This window comes from Mucor mucedo (assembly GCF_025094135.1).
Source record: "Mucor mucedo strain NRRL 3635 chromosome Unknown EV154scaffold_20, whole genome shotgun sequence".
Taxonomy (NCBI): Eukaryota; Fungi; Mucoromycota; class Mucoromycetes; order Mucorales; family Mucoraceae; genus Mucor; species Mucor mucedo.
Genome location: NW_026252304.1, coordinates 35,152 through 50,864, shown reverse-complemented (window position 1 = coordinate 50,864; position 15,713 = coordinate 35,152). Strand labels below are relative to the sequence as shown.

At 34.7% G+C, this 15,713-nt stretch overlaps 5 protein-coding genes across 5 annotated transcripts; 1 reads left to right on the top strand and 4 right to left on the bottom strand.

The window, feature by feature from the left end:
* Positions 1 to 5,355: 5,355 nt before the first annotated feature.
* Positions 5,356 to 5,994, top strand: EV154DRAFT_560722 (uncharacterized protein; the record flags this gene model as incomplete). The annotated part of the gene is made up of 4 exons (XM_051605626.1): positions 5,356 to 5,423; positions 5,486 to 5,614; positions 5,736 to 5,795; positions 5,859 to 5,994. 4 exons carry the CDS (start codon positions 5,356 to 5,358, stop codon positions 5,992 to 5,994), a joined length of 393 nt encoding a protein of 130 aa, XP_051460374.1.
* Positions 5,995 to 9,123: 3,129 nt separating this feature from the next.
* On the bottom strand, positions 9,124 to 9,650 carry EV154DRAFT_499730 (uncharacterized protein). The gene is made up of 2 exons (XM_051600508.1): positions 9,480 to 9,650; positions 9,124 to 9,407 (listed from the first exon to the last, which is right to left on the bottom strand). The coding sequence occupies exons 1-2, from the start codon at positions 9,621 to 9,623 to the stop codon at positions 9,294 to 9,296; spliced, it is 258 nt and encodes an 85-aa protein (XP_051460373.1). The 5' UTR covers positions 9,624 to 9,650; the 3' UTR covers positions 9,124 to 9,293.
* A 965-nt stretch (positions 9,651 to 10,615) lies between these two features.
* On the bottom strand, positions 10,616 to 11,635 carry EV154DRAFT_600338 (ubiquinone biosynthesis protein Coq4). Its single transcript, XM_051607164.1, has 3 exons — positions 11,500 to 11,635; positions 11,317 to 11,433; positions 10,616 to 11,228 (listed from the first exon to the last, which is right to left on the bottom strand). Exons 1-3 carry the CDS (start codon positions 11,603 to 11,605, stop codon positions 10,636 to 10,638), a joined length of 816 nt encoding a protein of 271 aa, XP_051460372.1. The 5' UTR covers positions 11,606 to 11,635; the 3' UTR covers positions 10,616 to 10,635.
* Positions 11,636 to 13,309: 1,674 nt separating this feature from the next.
* EV154DRAFT_415960 (uncharacterized protein) lies at positions 13,310 to 14,011 on the bottom strand (the record flags this gene model as incomplete). The annotated part of the gene is made up of 1 exon (XM_051595709.1): positions 13,310 to 14,011. The coding sequence occupies one exon, from the start codon at positions 14,009 to 14,011 to the stop codon at positions 13,310 to 13,312; it is 702 nt and encodes a 233-aa protein (XP_051460371.1).
* Positions 14,012 to 14,203: 192 nt separating this feature from the next.
* On the bottom strand, positions 14,204 to 14,779 carry EV154DRAFT_391437 (uncharacterized protein; the record flags this gene model as incomplete). The annotated part of the gene is made up of 1 exon (XM_051595115.1): positions 14,204 to 14,779. A coding segment is annotated over one exon (576 nt), but the record flags the coding sequence as incomplete, so codon positions are not given.
* Between the last annotated feature and the right edge of the window lie 934 nt (positions 14,780 to 15,713).

Here is a 15,713-nt window from a genome sequence, read left to right as displayed (position 1 = left end):
CATCCTTTGGGAACAAAGAATGCTCAATTACTACAATTCCCGTTATTCAAACAATGACATCTTTTTTTTTGTGGGAGTGTGTGATGCTGGATACTCCCCTCTTTCACTTCAGACTTATTGACCATCCCGCGTTTTAAACAAACCTTCTTTTTTTTTATTTCTATGAAAATACCCTATTTGACAATAATCCGAAAAAAAAAAGTTTAATTATAGAATGCTTATCGGATTTACCCCTCTTTTTCCTCTCCCCCCAATCTCGCGTTTTTTTTAAACAGTGACATGGTTTTTGGAAGGAAATTATTGCTTCCAAAAAAGTACATCATGGATATTATCGTTAGCTTACAATTACCGCATTTCAACAATGACATGTTTGTCAAAATTACCCCTTTTAAAATACCCCATTCGAAATAGATGCAATCATAGAATATTACCGAAATCTTGTATTTTAACAATGACATGTTTTTCCCCCTTATTCAGACTATCACGCGTTTTTCTAACAATATCGTATTTACTTAAATGTAAAAATGCACTATCACTCTAACTTGAAACAGTTTAATTAACTGGGTCTACTCTCTTGTATTGTGTTCATGGCACGTTTTATTTTATGCGGAAAATACCTCTCCGCCTCCTTTACACTTAATAGTCTACGTACTTTGAAAGATATTTACATATCTACATTTATATATGTCCTCAAGGCTAAACAATTACCTGAAGATGGCATGTTTCAATTACCGTATGCATCATTCTAATAATATTAAAATACAATTATGTTGAACTTTAATGTAAGTGAGTCTATGCATCTAAAACAGCATGCATATTATGTAGCTGTTGTGTATAATTTATTGGGTAAACACAACATGGAGTCATTAAGTAACACCCATTATATTATTGATGTGGTCAAAGGCCTTTAGTAAAAGTCTATCGGGGTCTTTAGACGCCTTACAAATTTTTATTTGTTTTGGATTCCATAGATGTTCTATTTCGTACCCAACTTTTTTTTTTTGGTTTTACAATCTCCCCCCGTTGTGAAAAAAAAAAAAAAAAGCCGCGTTGAGTGAAAATACCCATAAGTTTGTTTTTTTTTACGCGGACAATACCCGTTATCAGTACGCCCCAAAATAGGCTTTTATAAAATACCGTATTTTAACAATGACATATTTTTACTTTCTTGTGAAAATACACAATCGTTTTAAGAGTGCGATCACGTCGTGATCAGTCATTCTGCCATACCACACATATTTTCTAACTCGGCCCCACCCATAATCCCCCGCATTTCTTTCTTTTTTTTTTTTTTTTTGAAAAAAACATATAATTCTACATCAACATCAACCTAGAAGACATAGTGGGTTTACTTCACCTTCACGCGTCTTTATTATGTCACCAACTATATGCAATTAGTGATTTAAAGTGCAAAAAAAAAAAAAAAAAAAAAAAAAAACCTTTAATTTACAAGGGAGAAAGCAATACGGTATGAGTATATAGGCCGTATTGATGAAAGACCTTATCAGCAGCAAGTACCTTCTAAAATATTGATATAGATTCAATGTGAGAAGAGCTGCAATAGTATGCCATCACAATAGATAATACGAGTAAAGTGTCATGATGTAGTTCAAGCAGACAGTAAACTTTATTAAATTATGCCCAGATTAAGAAGGACACAGGCGAGAGTGTTGACTTTGATCCTGAATAACGTAAAGCACTAACACATTTGTAAATTGACACAATTCCCACTAATGATTTCAGTCACTTGAGATTTCCAATCCAGTTTGGTTTTTAATTATTTATTGTCGATAAAAGATTTCAACTCAAGTCTTTGTGATTAGTTACTTTGTGAAGCTCTCGTTTGAAGAAGATATCTTGAGTATCCCAATAATTTAGAGAACATCATACTGGTCCTTTAAAAGCTCAAAAACGTATCATTGTAAATCTAAAATAGCACTGGAAGTATTCTTTTAGACTAGAGAATCTGAAATGTCTGCCCCATTTATTAACAAGTGCAATTCCAGCTTAGATTACTGTGAATTTAAGGTTTTCATTAACAGCTAGATGATAGGCCAAATTAAGTGAAATAAGATACTTTGATTCAAGCAATCAAAAGTCTTTAAATCCCTCCTTTTTTACAGTTGACGTCTTTCAGTGCCTAAGCTTTGAAGGTTAAATTAATCTTATTGGCCAAAACACTAATCTTAAAATCAAATTTATTATAGAATGAGCATATAAAAATTTGTATACACAATCAGCGTGGTCATTTTCTTCTAGAATACCTTTTTTTTTAAAGAAGACTACGTCAACACATATATCAACTTGTAATGTAAAGAGTCTTCCTAGTAGTAATGACCCGTTGATAAAAGATTTGGGATCAACCCCAGCTGCTGAAAAAGGCGGGACTTTAAAAATATAGAAATGTGCCTGGACGTTTTAACAGAATAAACAAGGATTTTCAAGTAATAACAGTTTTCAGAGTGAAAAAAAAAAACTCTTATATAAGAGACACTGCTGGGGGTCATTTTTGGTCAAGACTTTTTAAGACTTACGGGTGTCTAATCCGAATTCTTAAAAACTGGAGTAGGTCCGACTTGGTCAAACGTCCAAATGTCCAATTTAAGCCCTGGGATTCAATAGTTGCCAGTAATATGTACTTGGGACCTCATCCATTTTTTAAATTTCGTCAAGAATGTTTAAAAAAAACCACTGTTAAACCACTGAAAAAACACTTAATTTTTTTTTTCTCTTCTTACAGGCGTGCTTTCACTTTTTTTTTTTTTTTTTTATAGTTACCACCGCCATCATACCCAAATCTCTTTTATATCCCTTCAAAAAATTCCTCTTCATTATAAGTAGTGACAAGACTCATTTTTTTAAAACCTAATACGTTCTCTTTACACTATCCATAACGGAGGAATCAGTTGCATCCTAGCTAAAACGTCGCAGTACTATACGATTAAAAAAGTGCATTTCTTATAGACAGCCAATTTTGCCTTAGGGACAGCCAAGGTGCACGTAGTCACAACGTAAGTTCTGTGATCTGGCGGAACAAGGACATACAATCAAAGACAATATAACAATTACAAATAAATGTATAGTAAACGACTTATACTTATTTTCACAAATCCATCATCCCTATTTCGCCTTTGAGCTCTTTGATCTTAATCTTACGCAGATATACTAAGTTAAAGGCCAAATGAGAAGCTGAAAGTATGCTATAACACACACATACTGGTTTATCATATGCTGGTTGCAATAACTTGTATCTATTTCAAGACGATGATTTATATTGATTTCTTGGTGTCTATTAAAGTATCATAATCCGATATTACGACTACGCACACCTTGACTGTCCTTAAGAAACCCGTTTATTTTTATTATCTACCTAGTTTTTTGAGACTATAGATACGCCTGCTTTCTAGTATGTGAAGGCTCAAACATATGGGTGATTACATATGCAATTAAATTATCCTGACGTAAGCCAGCTCTTGTTTATCAGTTTATTAAAAAAAAAACTCGCTCACACGATCTTCTGATTAAATAATAAACAATTAAATCATCCTGACATAAGCCCAGCTCTTGTTTATCAATCTAAAAATAAAAACCGCCCAAAAAATTTTTTTCCTTCCCTTCTTCCCTTCTTCTCTTCATCTTTTTTTCTTTTTATGCTGTAAAACATCTTCATCTTCTTAAAGAGAAGTAATAAATACGCACCACGTAAGAAAAAGAATGGATCACGCGACTCTAAAAAACCGTAGGTGTGTCTCGGCCTGTCGAAAACTGGTACGTGTCTAAAGGCTTGTTCTTTTTTGCCTTTACATATCAAGAAGGTACTCCGGGATCGAATTTCGTTTTTCGGTAAACTTGAAAAGAATCATGACGTCTTCTCCTTATTCGAAGGCCATCCCGCGCGTGAAAGCATACGATGAGGTAGAGTAAAAAAAAAAGAAAAAAAAAAAAAAGAAAAACACTTTTTCATAACACTTTTCCTTTTTCCCCAGAGCGTGTGCTATTTCGAGAAAACTCCTCTTGGCAATTGGAGTCTCTCCAACGCTGTTAACTTAACTTCAAGCAAAAAAAGTTTGAAGTTATATCAGCAGCTTTTTGATCCGATTCGACAAAATTTAAGTCGAATCGACAAAATTTAAGCCGGTTTGACAAAATTTAAGCCGAATCGATAATGAAACAGCAACAAACTGGAGGCAAAACTGGAGGGTCGCCGAAAAATGCTTTGTGATTAGAAACAAAAGCTAATGAAGTTGTTAGAAAATGATTCAACCCTTCTGAATCCTTTTCTGACCAATCGACGTAAGTATATCACCATCACTTCTTCTGCAAACCGAAACTAATTTTATGCGTTTTATGCAATATTCCCTACTTTTAGGTGTGAAGCTTGAAATAGTTAATACTTCAAGCTTCATTAATTCAAGTCATACGGTATTTATTTGTTCACTTTATAAAAAATAGGCAACATTTTGACTCACTCTAAAAAAAAAAAACATCTCGTTTGTATAGATTAAAAGGTAATATACCCTCCATCCTGTATTCTTGATTATTGAAACTAACCATCAATAAATTTATAGACAACTAAGTGATGATGTTGAAAGTTCAAATAATAAAAAACAAAAGCAATCGGAAACAAGGTAATTTTTCCAACGTCCTATTATAAACTCAAATAACTTAAAAGTATTTATAAAAAAATATCTATTTAGTAGCCTGTCATCCGAAGAGCAGCCAATCTCTTCGCAAGAATCCCAAGGTTCACTGTACACAACAGACTCTGACCATACTATTGTAAATTTCGAAAGGATGAAGCCCTATGTAAGCTGATTGACACGCAAGATAATATTCATAATTATTTATACCATCCACTGTAGTTTTTTTTTTTTCAATGGCAATAATATTAGTAGAATGTGCTTCGATTTTAGAAACCAATGCTTGCAAGAAGAACTCATGCTCAAGTCTTTACCTGATATTAAAAAAATGGCTATAAACCATGTTTACTTTCTGGACAGAGACATAACCTCGGCCATCCATGTAGACCGTGATTTTTTCACACAATATGAGGGGGATGAATCGTATACTGCTCTACCAGAAGAGGATGAAGAGGCTATCCTTCGTATAAGCCAAGTACGTGTGAATAAAAAAATTACGGCATTGTTTACTTAATTAATTTGTTATATTTAATAGCATCGAATCACAGCCATTTACAGTGTAGTCACAGCCATTTATAGTCTGAGTACGGTGTAATCTTTGAAATCCCGCCTTAAATTACGAAAATCTGCATTTAAGCAAATGCATACACGGCGAGTATATTTACTTAGAAAAGTATGCCTGTAAGTGATTGTGGCGACCTGTAAATATAAAGCAATGGATGTAGCATTGGGGCACATGACCAAGGATAGTAAATATCCAGTTGCAAAAATCATGTACAACCTGTAAGTAGTCAACTTTTTCCGATTTCCGTCCAATAATATAAATATCAATCTCTTCCTCGTAGGCTCGATAATTATGATAATGCCGAGAGTATATACACTAAACATGCCCATGTAAAAATAAACATGATTCGTGAAGCAAGTACGGTGGTGATTCTTGCTCGTAGTCCAATGATCCTCGATGGTGATTCCTGGTTGTGATCCAATGCTCGGAGATGGTGATTCTTGGTGGTGAATCAATGCTCGGAGGTGGTCATTCTTGGTGGTGAATCGATGCTCGGAGGTGGTGATTTGTGAATCACTCTTTATATCAAGGGCTTTAGATCCATTCTTGAATGTTGTATTTTCTACTGGTGGTATTATGAGTAGAGATGGGTAAGTACTGCAGTTTTCTTTGAACATGTATATGCAAACTCATAACCTCACTGCATTATGTAGTCATTTCACGCCTTTGATCGGAAACAATGACTTGAAGCCTGATGTGAAGTACAGCGCTCGAATTGGATCTAATACGTATGATTTCTTAATAATTGAAGTCAAGTGTCCAAGCTCTACCAAAGATGATTTATTTTAAGATGTCTGTGGAGTTGCAGCTTATGATCAATCGTACAGTAGCCACTCGATTTAAGGGTGATCAAAAAATTTCCAAAATCTCACCCTTAAATAGAAAATACCTTTAAATCGAAAAGCAAGACTATTGTAAACAGATGTCCACCAAAGCCAGTATTACGTGAAATATGATCATTACTACCAAAACGCTTCTTTTGCTCGGACATTCAACACATTTGGTCAGTGATGTACCGTCTCGATTTAAGGGTATGGTGAATTGGGATCTCACCCTTAAGTAGAATGGTGGTTTAGTGGCGTTAATGCTAGGGACGGATGCTGTTTTTTAAAAATCCACTCTTAAATCGAGCACCCTTAAAAGCGGCTACTGTATGATAGACAACAATGTATATAAGCCTGTCGTTTATGGAGTTGTAGGAAAAGGTAGAGTTAGATATGAGCAAAGCATTGTCAAGAGCAACTGGTTAACTCTTTAGGAATATGTTTCGATTATGATGTTTATAGGATGGAATTGGTTGCTCCATTTCTTTGTTTACTGATCAAGATACGCTCATTTTATGTCTCTCGAAGCACGTATGACTTTCTGGTTCCCGTCACAACTATACCTACTTTGCTACAACTTAAAAAACTCACCAGTCTCTCTTTTCGACTTAACGGTATTTTCTATTTAAGGGTGAGATTTTGGATATTTTTTGATCACCCTTAAATCGAGTGGCTACTGTACGATTGATCATAAGCTGCAACTCCACAGACATCTTAAAATAAATCATCTTTGGCAGAGTTTGGACACTTGACTTCAATTATTAAGAAATCATACGTATTAGATCCAATTCGAGCGCTGTACTTCACATCAGGCTTCAAGTGGACAAAGCAAGAAAAAGTACCATGTCGGCTGAAAGTTAGCCAAGTCAACAACTTGATTGGATAAGATACCCTCGTATCACTCTGAAGCCAGACTTTTAAAAAAATTAGTTTATGTTGAATAAAAAGGAGTTTACAGAAAATATGCTTTTAAGTGTAGTGGGGTTTGTTTTGGCATTTTTCGTTTACAAATGTCCATTTAGTACCTCCAAAGGTATAGTCAATTTCAGTGTATTGCCTATTTAGCTCTTAAATCTAGTGTCCTTATGATTCGTTTCTTTTCAAACAAACAAAAGTGGGGTAAGGAACGATCTTTTGTTAGCCATTGATATTAAACCTACCCAATAAAAATAGTAAAAAAAGGAAGAAGTAAAGAATTACTGATCAATAGTGATACAATAGTTGATAGACTTATCCCAACCCTGCGAGCTATTTACTATAGTATCCATGTCTACTAAAACGGCTTATTTAAAGTTTGGCTTTTAAACTAAATAGTGGTAAACAAATAAAAAGACTGGCTAGAGTTCTTCACTTGCATCTATATCGTTTTGTCATGTTTCAAACCTCAAGATGATCATTCGTCCGTCCAAAAACAGATATTTTATTTTTTTAAAAAAAAGATGTCTTATTGAGGTGATAAACGAGGATGTTTATTTAATGAGAATATTCACGAAATTCCACATATTTATAACGTAAAAACCTATAGTTTATTAACATTGAGATTTAGCTTACAGGGGAGTTTGTTCAAAGTTTTAAAGTTTGGAATATGATGAAGATCTTTCCTGCATCGGGGATCTACTTTTACAGCTCAACCAATAAGCAGACATGTCCTTGTATTTTTTTTTTTTTTTCTACAGCTGTTCAACTAAAGAAAATTCTTGTTATATCACGTACAACAAGCTATAATGTACGAGATGTGATTTACAGAGAGGCATAAACAACGAATGTGTGAAGACAATGGCAACGAAAATAACTCATCAAAGCTTTTTCTTAATTTTTTACTATCCTTAAAATGGGAAAAGGTATTTGATTGGGTCCGCGTTTTGAGTTTAATTTTTTCAAGACCTACACCTTTTATACACGTCGTCCCTCCCCCCACTTGTAGAAATTAGATACTAAATAAGAGTTATAGCAGAAGCAAAGTGCAGCAAAAGTGACTGAAAAACCGATGATTGTAATGAAATGACAATGCAGCTATTAAAAGACACGTTTTATCTTGAATTGCAAATCTAAAAAAAGATCTAGACAAACTATCTAATAGAATAATGCCAATATTCTATTTTCACAAAAAAAAAAAAAAATATGCCGCCCATCCACAATAATTAAATAGAAGTCAAGTATTTTGTACATGTACGGTAGAATGTGAACTTTATTGGTACCATCCACATCTGCATGACTCCCTCTATCTCTTTTTTTTTTTTTTTTGCAGGACGTAAATGTAGCCAATAATTAGAAATCATTCCCTCACTGTAACAAAGGTGAAAAAAAGGTATAAAAGAAGCCTTCATTCGGTAGTGAACTTTTCGATATCAATAACTCAATTGATTTTTACAAAAAAAAAAAAACTTATCAAACAATGAAATACTCTTTAACTCTTTTGACGCTTGCATGCTTGCTCCTACAATTTGTGTTTGTCACTGCTGCTGCCTTTAACCGTAGACAAGATGAACCTGACGATGCTAACAAGCAAGGTATGGGCGGAGGTATGGGTGGAGGTAACGGTGGAGGCAATGGTGGCGGTAATGGCGGCGGTGGAGGTGGTAACAATGGTGGTAACAATGGCGGTGGAGGCTGTGGTAATGGTCGTAGATATGGTGACCGCTGGTATAATGGCTGTAACACGTGCTGGTGTGACTATGGCGGTGTCCATTGCACTAATTACAACTGTCGTTATGAAGACAGTTAAGCAAGACCAAAAAAAAAAAAGCCCCCCACTTGTATATTGATAAATGGTTCCTCAATCTTGTAAATACTTTTTTTCTACATTTATTCATGTACATAATCCTTCTATTCTTTTGTGCCAATTTCTATCTTTTCTAAAAATAATTTAAATAACAATAATAAAAAAAGTTTAAAAATCTTACAAATTCATTGGTAAAAATGTCACAAATTCATTGGGAAAAACCTTCCGCTATTACTCTTTATCATCTTTTGTGCGCTAAAAATCCAGATACAATGCAGTGGTTCGTGTAACATTATATGCTCTCACACCGCCCAAACTAAATATTTTGGTCGCGACGCTAAACACAAAGGGCTTATCAGCTACACCATTAGATTTTGTTGTTTTTTAATATGTATTTTTATTTATTTATTGGAAACAAAAGAGAAAGATTTTTTAAGAGTATGTACAATATAAATGAGTTTTTTTTTTTGGGGGGGGGAGGAAATATAAATCTTTAGCTATTCATGATGGTACACTTGTTATGATTTGTTGTTTTGGGGTTTTTACTTGGTAGAAGCGTGCTTCTTTTCTAATTCTGCAAGGTTCTTCTTGAGAGAGGCAGTATCCTTTTCTTGCTTACCAATAGCATCACGGAGAAGTTGAAGCTTTTCAGCATCCTACAAAGAAGAACGACATCAGTACTCTTTTATTCTCACGTTTCTTTCTACCCAAAACTCTTTTTAACTTACGTGAGCACGAGCCCATTGGTTTTCAATAGCCTTTTCCTTTTGACCGAAAGAACCAGTTGAAGCAGTAGCACCTTCACTGCCAGAAGAGAAACGCTTGGTCATGCGGACGGAAGAAGAGAGACGTTGAACAGACTTGGAGAACATATTGATTATAGATGATTTTAAAAAATTAATTTAGAAAAAAGAAGAAAATAAACACAAACAGGAAAAATACGCTCCTTTTATTAGAAAAAAAAAAAAAAAAGTGGACTGACTGGCGTCATCCTATGACTAAAGAAAAAAAGATTTGTTACACAATAAATTCAAATGGCATTTGCATATGAGATTTCACAATACGTTATTTTTTTTTCCCTTTCATCTTATCTTTCCGCGTATGGCGTGTTTTTTGTCACCCTCTTTTTGTCACTTTTTCTAGCTGTAGATCCGAACATGACAGTAAAGTGTCAATTCATGTTTGAAACCCACAATAAACCTGTAGCTCCGTATGATGTCATGTTTTCGTGCGCTTTTTCATTTTGACTCATTCCCCAAAATACGTTTGCGTGTTTCCCATCAGCCGCGTTTTTTCTTTCTTTTTGATATAAAAAATAAATTGCTTTAAAAATAAACTGATACTCTGTTTATCGGAAATAAAAATACAAATACAAGTATACAAACACAAGGAAAAAGTTTCGTCTATACACTTTTGCTACTACTCCTCGGCATCATTAAAAATCCGTGCCTTGTGCTACCAAATTACGTATGGGTCGGCCTGAGCTTAAAAATAATCTGCCCATAAAACTTTTATAACAATGCATCGTTTCTCACCCAATATCTATCATTTTTTTCTAGAACAATCCCCCATGTATCACTTATAATAAAATCAGCTTATATTTTTGACAGTGGGGCTGAAATAGACGATGTTGAAAATATATCGATCGAGACAACATTTTGTACAATTTATCCTTTGTCTCTATCAACTCGTGCATACCAGCATAGTCTTTTTAATTTCTTTAAATAAATGCATTAATAGGTTATTCGTGGCTATACGTTAATAATGGAGCATGTGTCATGTTAATATCACTACTTTCCCAAACGCATGTTATCACTAGTACACAGGATAGATGAGATGCAAACAGTAATAAAACCTGTTTTTTACTTTGAACAGAACAATAATTTATTTATCGTAAAATTGAGGAGGCATGGTAATGCCAAGTTGCTTACGAAACTCATCCAGAGGTGTATGAAAATGCTCTTCAAAATAAACGTTCATGAGTGGTTGACAAGAAGCACCACATTGTAAAGCCCAAGGTACATAACCTGTATACAGACGCTTACGTTCTGGCCAAGAGAGTTGCAAAGGACCAAAAAGGGAAGCCAACATAGTCATGGGCAATCCCGTTTGAGCCCATTCGAACCACTTGAGAGCAATCTCTTCTTCCACTGTGACACCTAATCCTGTCAATGTATGAAAGAAATCATGAATTTCACGGTATCTCTTAATCACATAAGCCAACTCTTCATCATCCACAAATTTGACATCACAGCGCGTATCGGGTGTCACACCTTGTGCTTCAAGCCAACTAATGTAAACTTGGCCAAATGTACCTGGAGCACACGTTCTTTTTAACTTGTCAAAATCTAAAGCGCGTGTATTAATCACGGGTCTTTCTCGCAATATACGACGTCCCACACTGGATTCTAACATTTGATCTCGCATACTTGCTAAGAATTTACGACCTGTGGCTTCTCCGAGGGTAGCAATCATATCTTGATATATATGTTAGTTTTTTTTTTTTTTTTTTTTTTTTTTTTCATTTTGTATAGCAAATAAAAAGTATATATATCTATATTTTACCTCCGCGATAAGGGTCGTTCAATGCAGTGACAGCAGAAGCCACTGTCAAGACTGTTCTTTCAATATTAGATATGGGAACATGGGTTTCGTAAAGTTTTTTGCCATTGCTTCTGTGTTCTGAGAGAGGGAGGGGTCAGTGTTTGTGTGTATACAAAAAGATGCAAAAAAAAAAAAAGTCATTACCTTGATCAGTGACTGATGTCCCGGTAAATGAACGACTAAAGACTCGCAGGTTAGACTTTTGTAATAAGTGTCTACTTAATGTGGTCAATGGACGTGATCGTTGCATAATTATGTTTAATCAGTTGGAAAAAAAAAATAACAAAAATTATTTTATTGACATATTTTTTAAATGGAAATGAAACTCCCCCTGTGTAGTATGTTATCAGAAAAAAAAAAGAGTGACCTTGTGCTTATAATTGACATGTATATGTACACGTTTAAAAATAATACGAGCTTTCATTTACTTGAACACCCAAAATCATTTATTATGGGCTGGAAAATGCAGTCTAGTAACTGCTTGACGTATTTGAATGTGGTTTAAAACAGGACTTTTTTTTTTTTTTTTTGATGACATACAATCACAATATAAATGAGTCAACTTTAAGTAAAACGATACTTGTCGATGAATAAGAAAGAAGAATATTATCATAATTTAAAAAAATTTATTTTATTTATTAACATTTGTAATCGCACACCAGAGTTCCAATAAACCTATAATAAAAAGAGTGGGAACCCCTTTGGGCGGCCAAGTGCAAAGTTTCTAAAAAAATACCCTCAGAGGAACAAATAACGCATGTAGACCTTCATCATATTGGTATGAATAGAATAATGACTTGCCTAAGGTCATTAGCTAAATGATCGGGGACCCAAGAATCATTTGCTGTATATATATGTATATATTAAAAAAAGGGAGGAACTGCAACAAAATCTCTTTATATGTTTACAGGAACTTGCTTAAGGTTCACTGAAAGACAAAAGACTTGCCCAAGGTCATTTGCCTTTGATACCCTCTTAACCCTACCCAACAAGCGCAAAAAATAAAAGTGTGCCACCAAGAAACACCTTTTGTATATATAAAAAAAAAGAGGTGTGGCTGTTCACCTCCTAACAGTTTGACTTGCTAAAGGCCAAAAGACTGTTATGATAGAGATTTGTATACAGAACCAAGTATAAAAGAGCTACGGTTATTTTATGTAAACTTGCCTAAGGTTTTTCTTTCTCGCAGTCGGCTGGACCAGGACCTACTGCCTCTATTTTATAAGTACGGATGTTAATAAGAAGCTAAAAAAGTATATCTTCAAAGCATGTACTTTACCTTACACTTCCATGAAAATTCAAGATGTTTATTTGTTAAAGGAAAAAAAAAGAGAAAAACCTTTTTTTTTGCCAAGGTAACAAATCTTATACTTTTTCCCACTTAGCTGACCAAATCAGATTTACGTCACATCAAGATGTAAACAATCTTAAACACTTGTAAGTGTGAGAATCCATTACATAAAACTCTTTCTTTCCTTTTTATAGGCCGCTCACTTTTACAATTAGCCAATCACCTATGACGCTTATTAATTTTTTGTTTTTGTTGGAGGCAAAGTTTTTGAGCTTCAAGATTTCAAATTCAAGGTATAGTATTCGCACTTCAAATTCAGACAAATGATTATTTTTTTTTCAGACCAATAAAAATTCGTTTTCAGACAAATCAAAAAAGGGAATTCGGACTAATTTGTTTTCTTTTCAGACACTTGTATTTTTTTTTTTCAGATTATAATATGAACAAACATTGTAGAATAGCAAATGAAATTGTAATGAGTGACAACCGAGTCGAAGAGATTGTTAAAGAAATGGACATTGATGAGGATCCTGCTTTTACGTATGGCAAACTACTGCTTTTAGCTGATGATACTTTTTATTAAAAACTAAAAAGTGAATAAATTTATTTACAAAATGAGGGGAATAATTGTAGAATACATGTGTAATACAGGAAAGTAAAACTTTAATGGCGAGGACGGTAAAATGAATTTTCGCGGTTCCTGTCTACTGATTTCTCCATAATTGCCTTGATTACCTTAGGATCTAAGGCGGGTTTAAATGATTCATCGACTTGGAATGCATTGCTAGTATAACCTAATTTATGGATGACGTCTACAACATGGTACAATCTGTCAAGATAGGGTACAAGTTGAGGTAATTCATCCAAGGAAAGGGGAAAACGAATGCAATCTAATTCTGCAACCATTAAAATATCTTCCCTAGCCTCGCTGATGTTGAATTGTATGTTTGTACCAACGGCCATAATTTGAAACATATGCTTTCTGTTGTAATTTTTGGTGCCAGCCTTTGAAAATGTGCATAGCCTGTGAAGATCCATATTTATTTTTCTATGGTTTTTGGAATCCTTGATCGGTTTTACTTCGAAATATCCAATTGCCATCGAGTCATTCTCAACGATTCCATCCGGTCGGTTCTTATTTGGATCGGCGTCTGTATCAGAAAAGCAATTTGTGTTCAGCCATTTGAATATGACTTGATTGTGATCGCAGTCGAACAGCTTTTGGAAGCAGGGTTGGAGGTATCTCGTGCAAAGTTCGAACTCTTTGCATTCTTTTTTTTGATTTGAAAGAGGAAGCAACTCGACCAATGACTTAAAACACTGCAGCAATCTAATTATAGTTTGATCTGTGTTGTTGATGATCATATTTAAGATCTTGCCCTCCGCTTGAATCCTTGACATTGTACCACGGTTTAAGTCGTTGGCAATTATCATTAAAGTCATAATGGTATCGACTGGAAATTTCTGATTCAGTTGGCTGAAACCAAAGTTATTATACATGTCTTGACGTATAGTCTCTATAGGCTCGTCGAAATAGCTTTGCAATCCAGGATAAAATGAATTTTTCTCAAGGTAGATTATATCAGAGAATGCAAGTAGTTGTTGCAAGTGAGTCTCATAGGTAAGAGGAGCCTCCATTGATTCATATACGTCTCTCTTGAATCGTGACAAAGAATTTGAATACATATTTGAGCTATGCTCCGTTTTCACATCTTGGGCTATTATTGCTTTGGCATCCTCAAAACTAATTGTTTCGACACTATCTACTGTGGCGGTGGTGGTTGTAGTTGCTGAAGCACTGGCTGTGGTTACAGAAGAACTAGCATGGTCACTTTCTTGGGGTCGAGGGGGAGAGTTTCCATCGTTCAATTGGTTGATTTCCAAATTTCTTTGCTTCCAGAAGTCTTTAGCAGCTTTTGTCTTGCGCCACACGTTGTAATTGTCTTTTAGCTTTTTTTTCAGATTCTCATCCTCCACATAATCGGTTATTGCTAAGAAGCGTATTTGTACTCTTCTTGTATCGTACGTTTTGAAAAAATTAAAAAAGTCGATGTGTGTTATGTTGTTGTTGCTGTTCTTACGCAGCCAATTGATTTCACTAGGAAGTCTTTTTGTGGTTTTTTTCTTCACCATGGCACTGAAAAGAAATGAGGAAAAGATAAAATAATACTCCCAAAACGCCTTCACAAATATTTTGTTACTGGTAGGTTGTGTGGTACAGACTCTACATGACACATTTTAGGATGCCAATGATATTGTAATAAAGCAGGTATCCAAGTGATCATCACTTACAAATAACGATGAAAAGTTAACATTTTGCCTTCTACGTTAGCAATATAGCTAATATATATAGCTAATATATATAGCTAATATATATAGCTAATATGTATTATATATATATATATACAGTAAGTGAAAATGACGACTGCGGCAACTTTGATTTTGCAAAAATATACGTTTTTAGGATCGAGCAGCAGCATTGAAAGTGTGAAATTAAATCGCCATTCTAATTGGGAGCAGAAGTTATTGTGTCATTCAAGATAGTGTAATATTATTGGATGAAAAGATTTCTGTGAGATTTTTTTTTTTTTTCACGGTATATGGATGATTTTTTTTCATCCCCCAATTTTCTTCTCACAGCTAAACTCTTCGTCTGAATGTAAATCGTTAATTACTTTGCAGTAACAGTTCCAAACGTGAAGGTAAAGAGAGCAAATATGTTGTCAAAGATGTATATATTCATTCTGTTTTGTTTTTAGAACTCTAAGATGTTTATTTGGCCACATCAACTTTCGACATCAACGTAATTACATGGGGAGACTATTTTTTTTGTCGCCTCTTCTTTCTTCTTTAATTGTGCAATTCAAGTCAAAACAAAAGATAAGTTTACTTACTCAGTCTTACTCAGTCAAACGGTCAATAGTACGCGTGCCAACGTCGTAGGCGAACGGACACGCTGGCCCTCGCGTCAGTCTAAGCCTTGTAGCTATACGGCCACCACATTGTTGAGTATGCCAACGTCGTAGGCGAACGGACACGCTGGCCCTCGCGTCAGCCTAAGCCTTGT

What these genes read in the sequence shown, in the direction of transcription:
- EV154DRAFT_499730 (XM_051600508.1), bottom strand. Translation starts at nt 9,623, where the DNA reads ATGTTCTCCAAGTCTGTTCAACGTCTCTCTTCTTCCGTCCGCATGACC. An exon ending in ACCAATGGGCTCGTGCTCAC is followed by an intron (nt 9,408 to 9,479) that starts GTAAGTTAAAAA and finishes TCTTCTTTGTAG; the next exon opens with GATGCTGAAAAGCTTCAACT.
- EV154DRAFT_600338 (XM_051607164.1), bottom strand. Translation starts at nt 11,605, where the DNA reads ATGCAACGATCACGTCCATTGACCACATTAAGTAGACACTTATTACAA. An exon ending in GACATCAGTCACTGATCAAG is followed by an intron (nt 11,434 to 11,499) that starts GTAATGACTTTT and finishes TCCCTCTCTCAG; the next exon opens with AACACAGAAGCAATGGCAAA. An exon ending in GAACGACCCTTATCGCGGAG is followed by an intron (nt 11,229 to 11,316) that starts GTAAAATATAGA and finishes ATATATATCAAG; the next exon opens with ATATGATTGCTACCCTCGGA.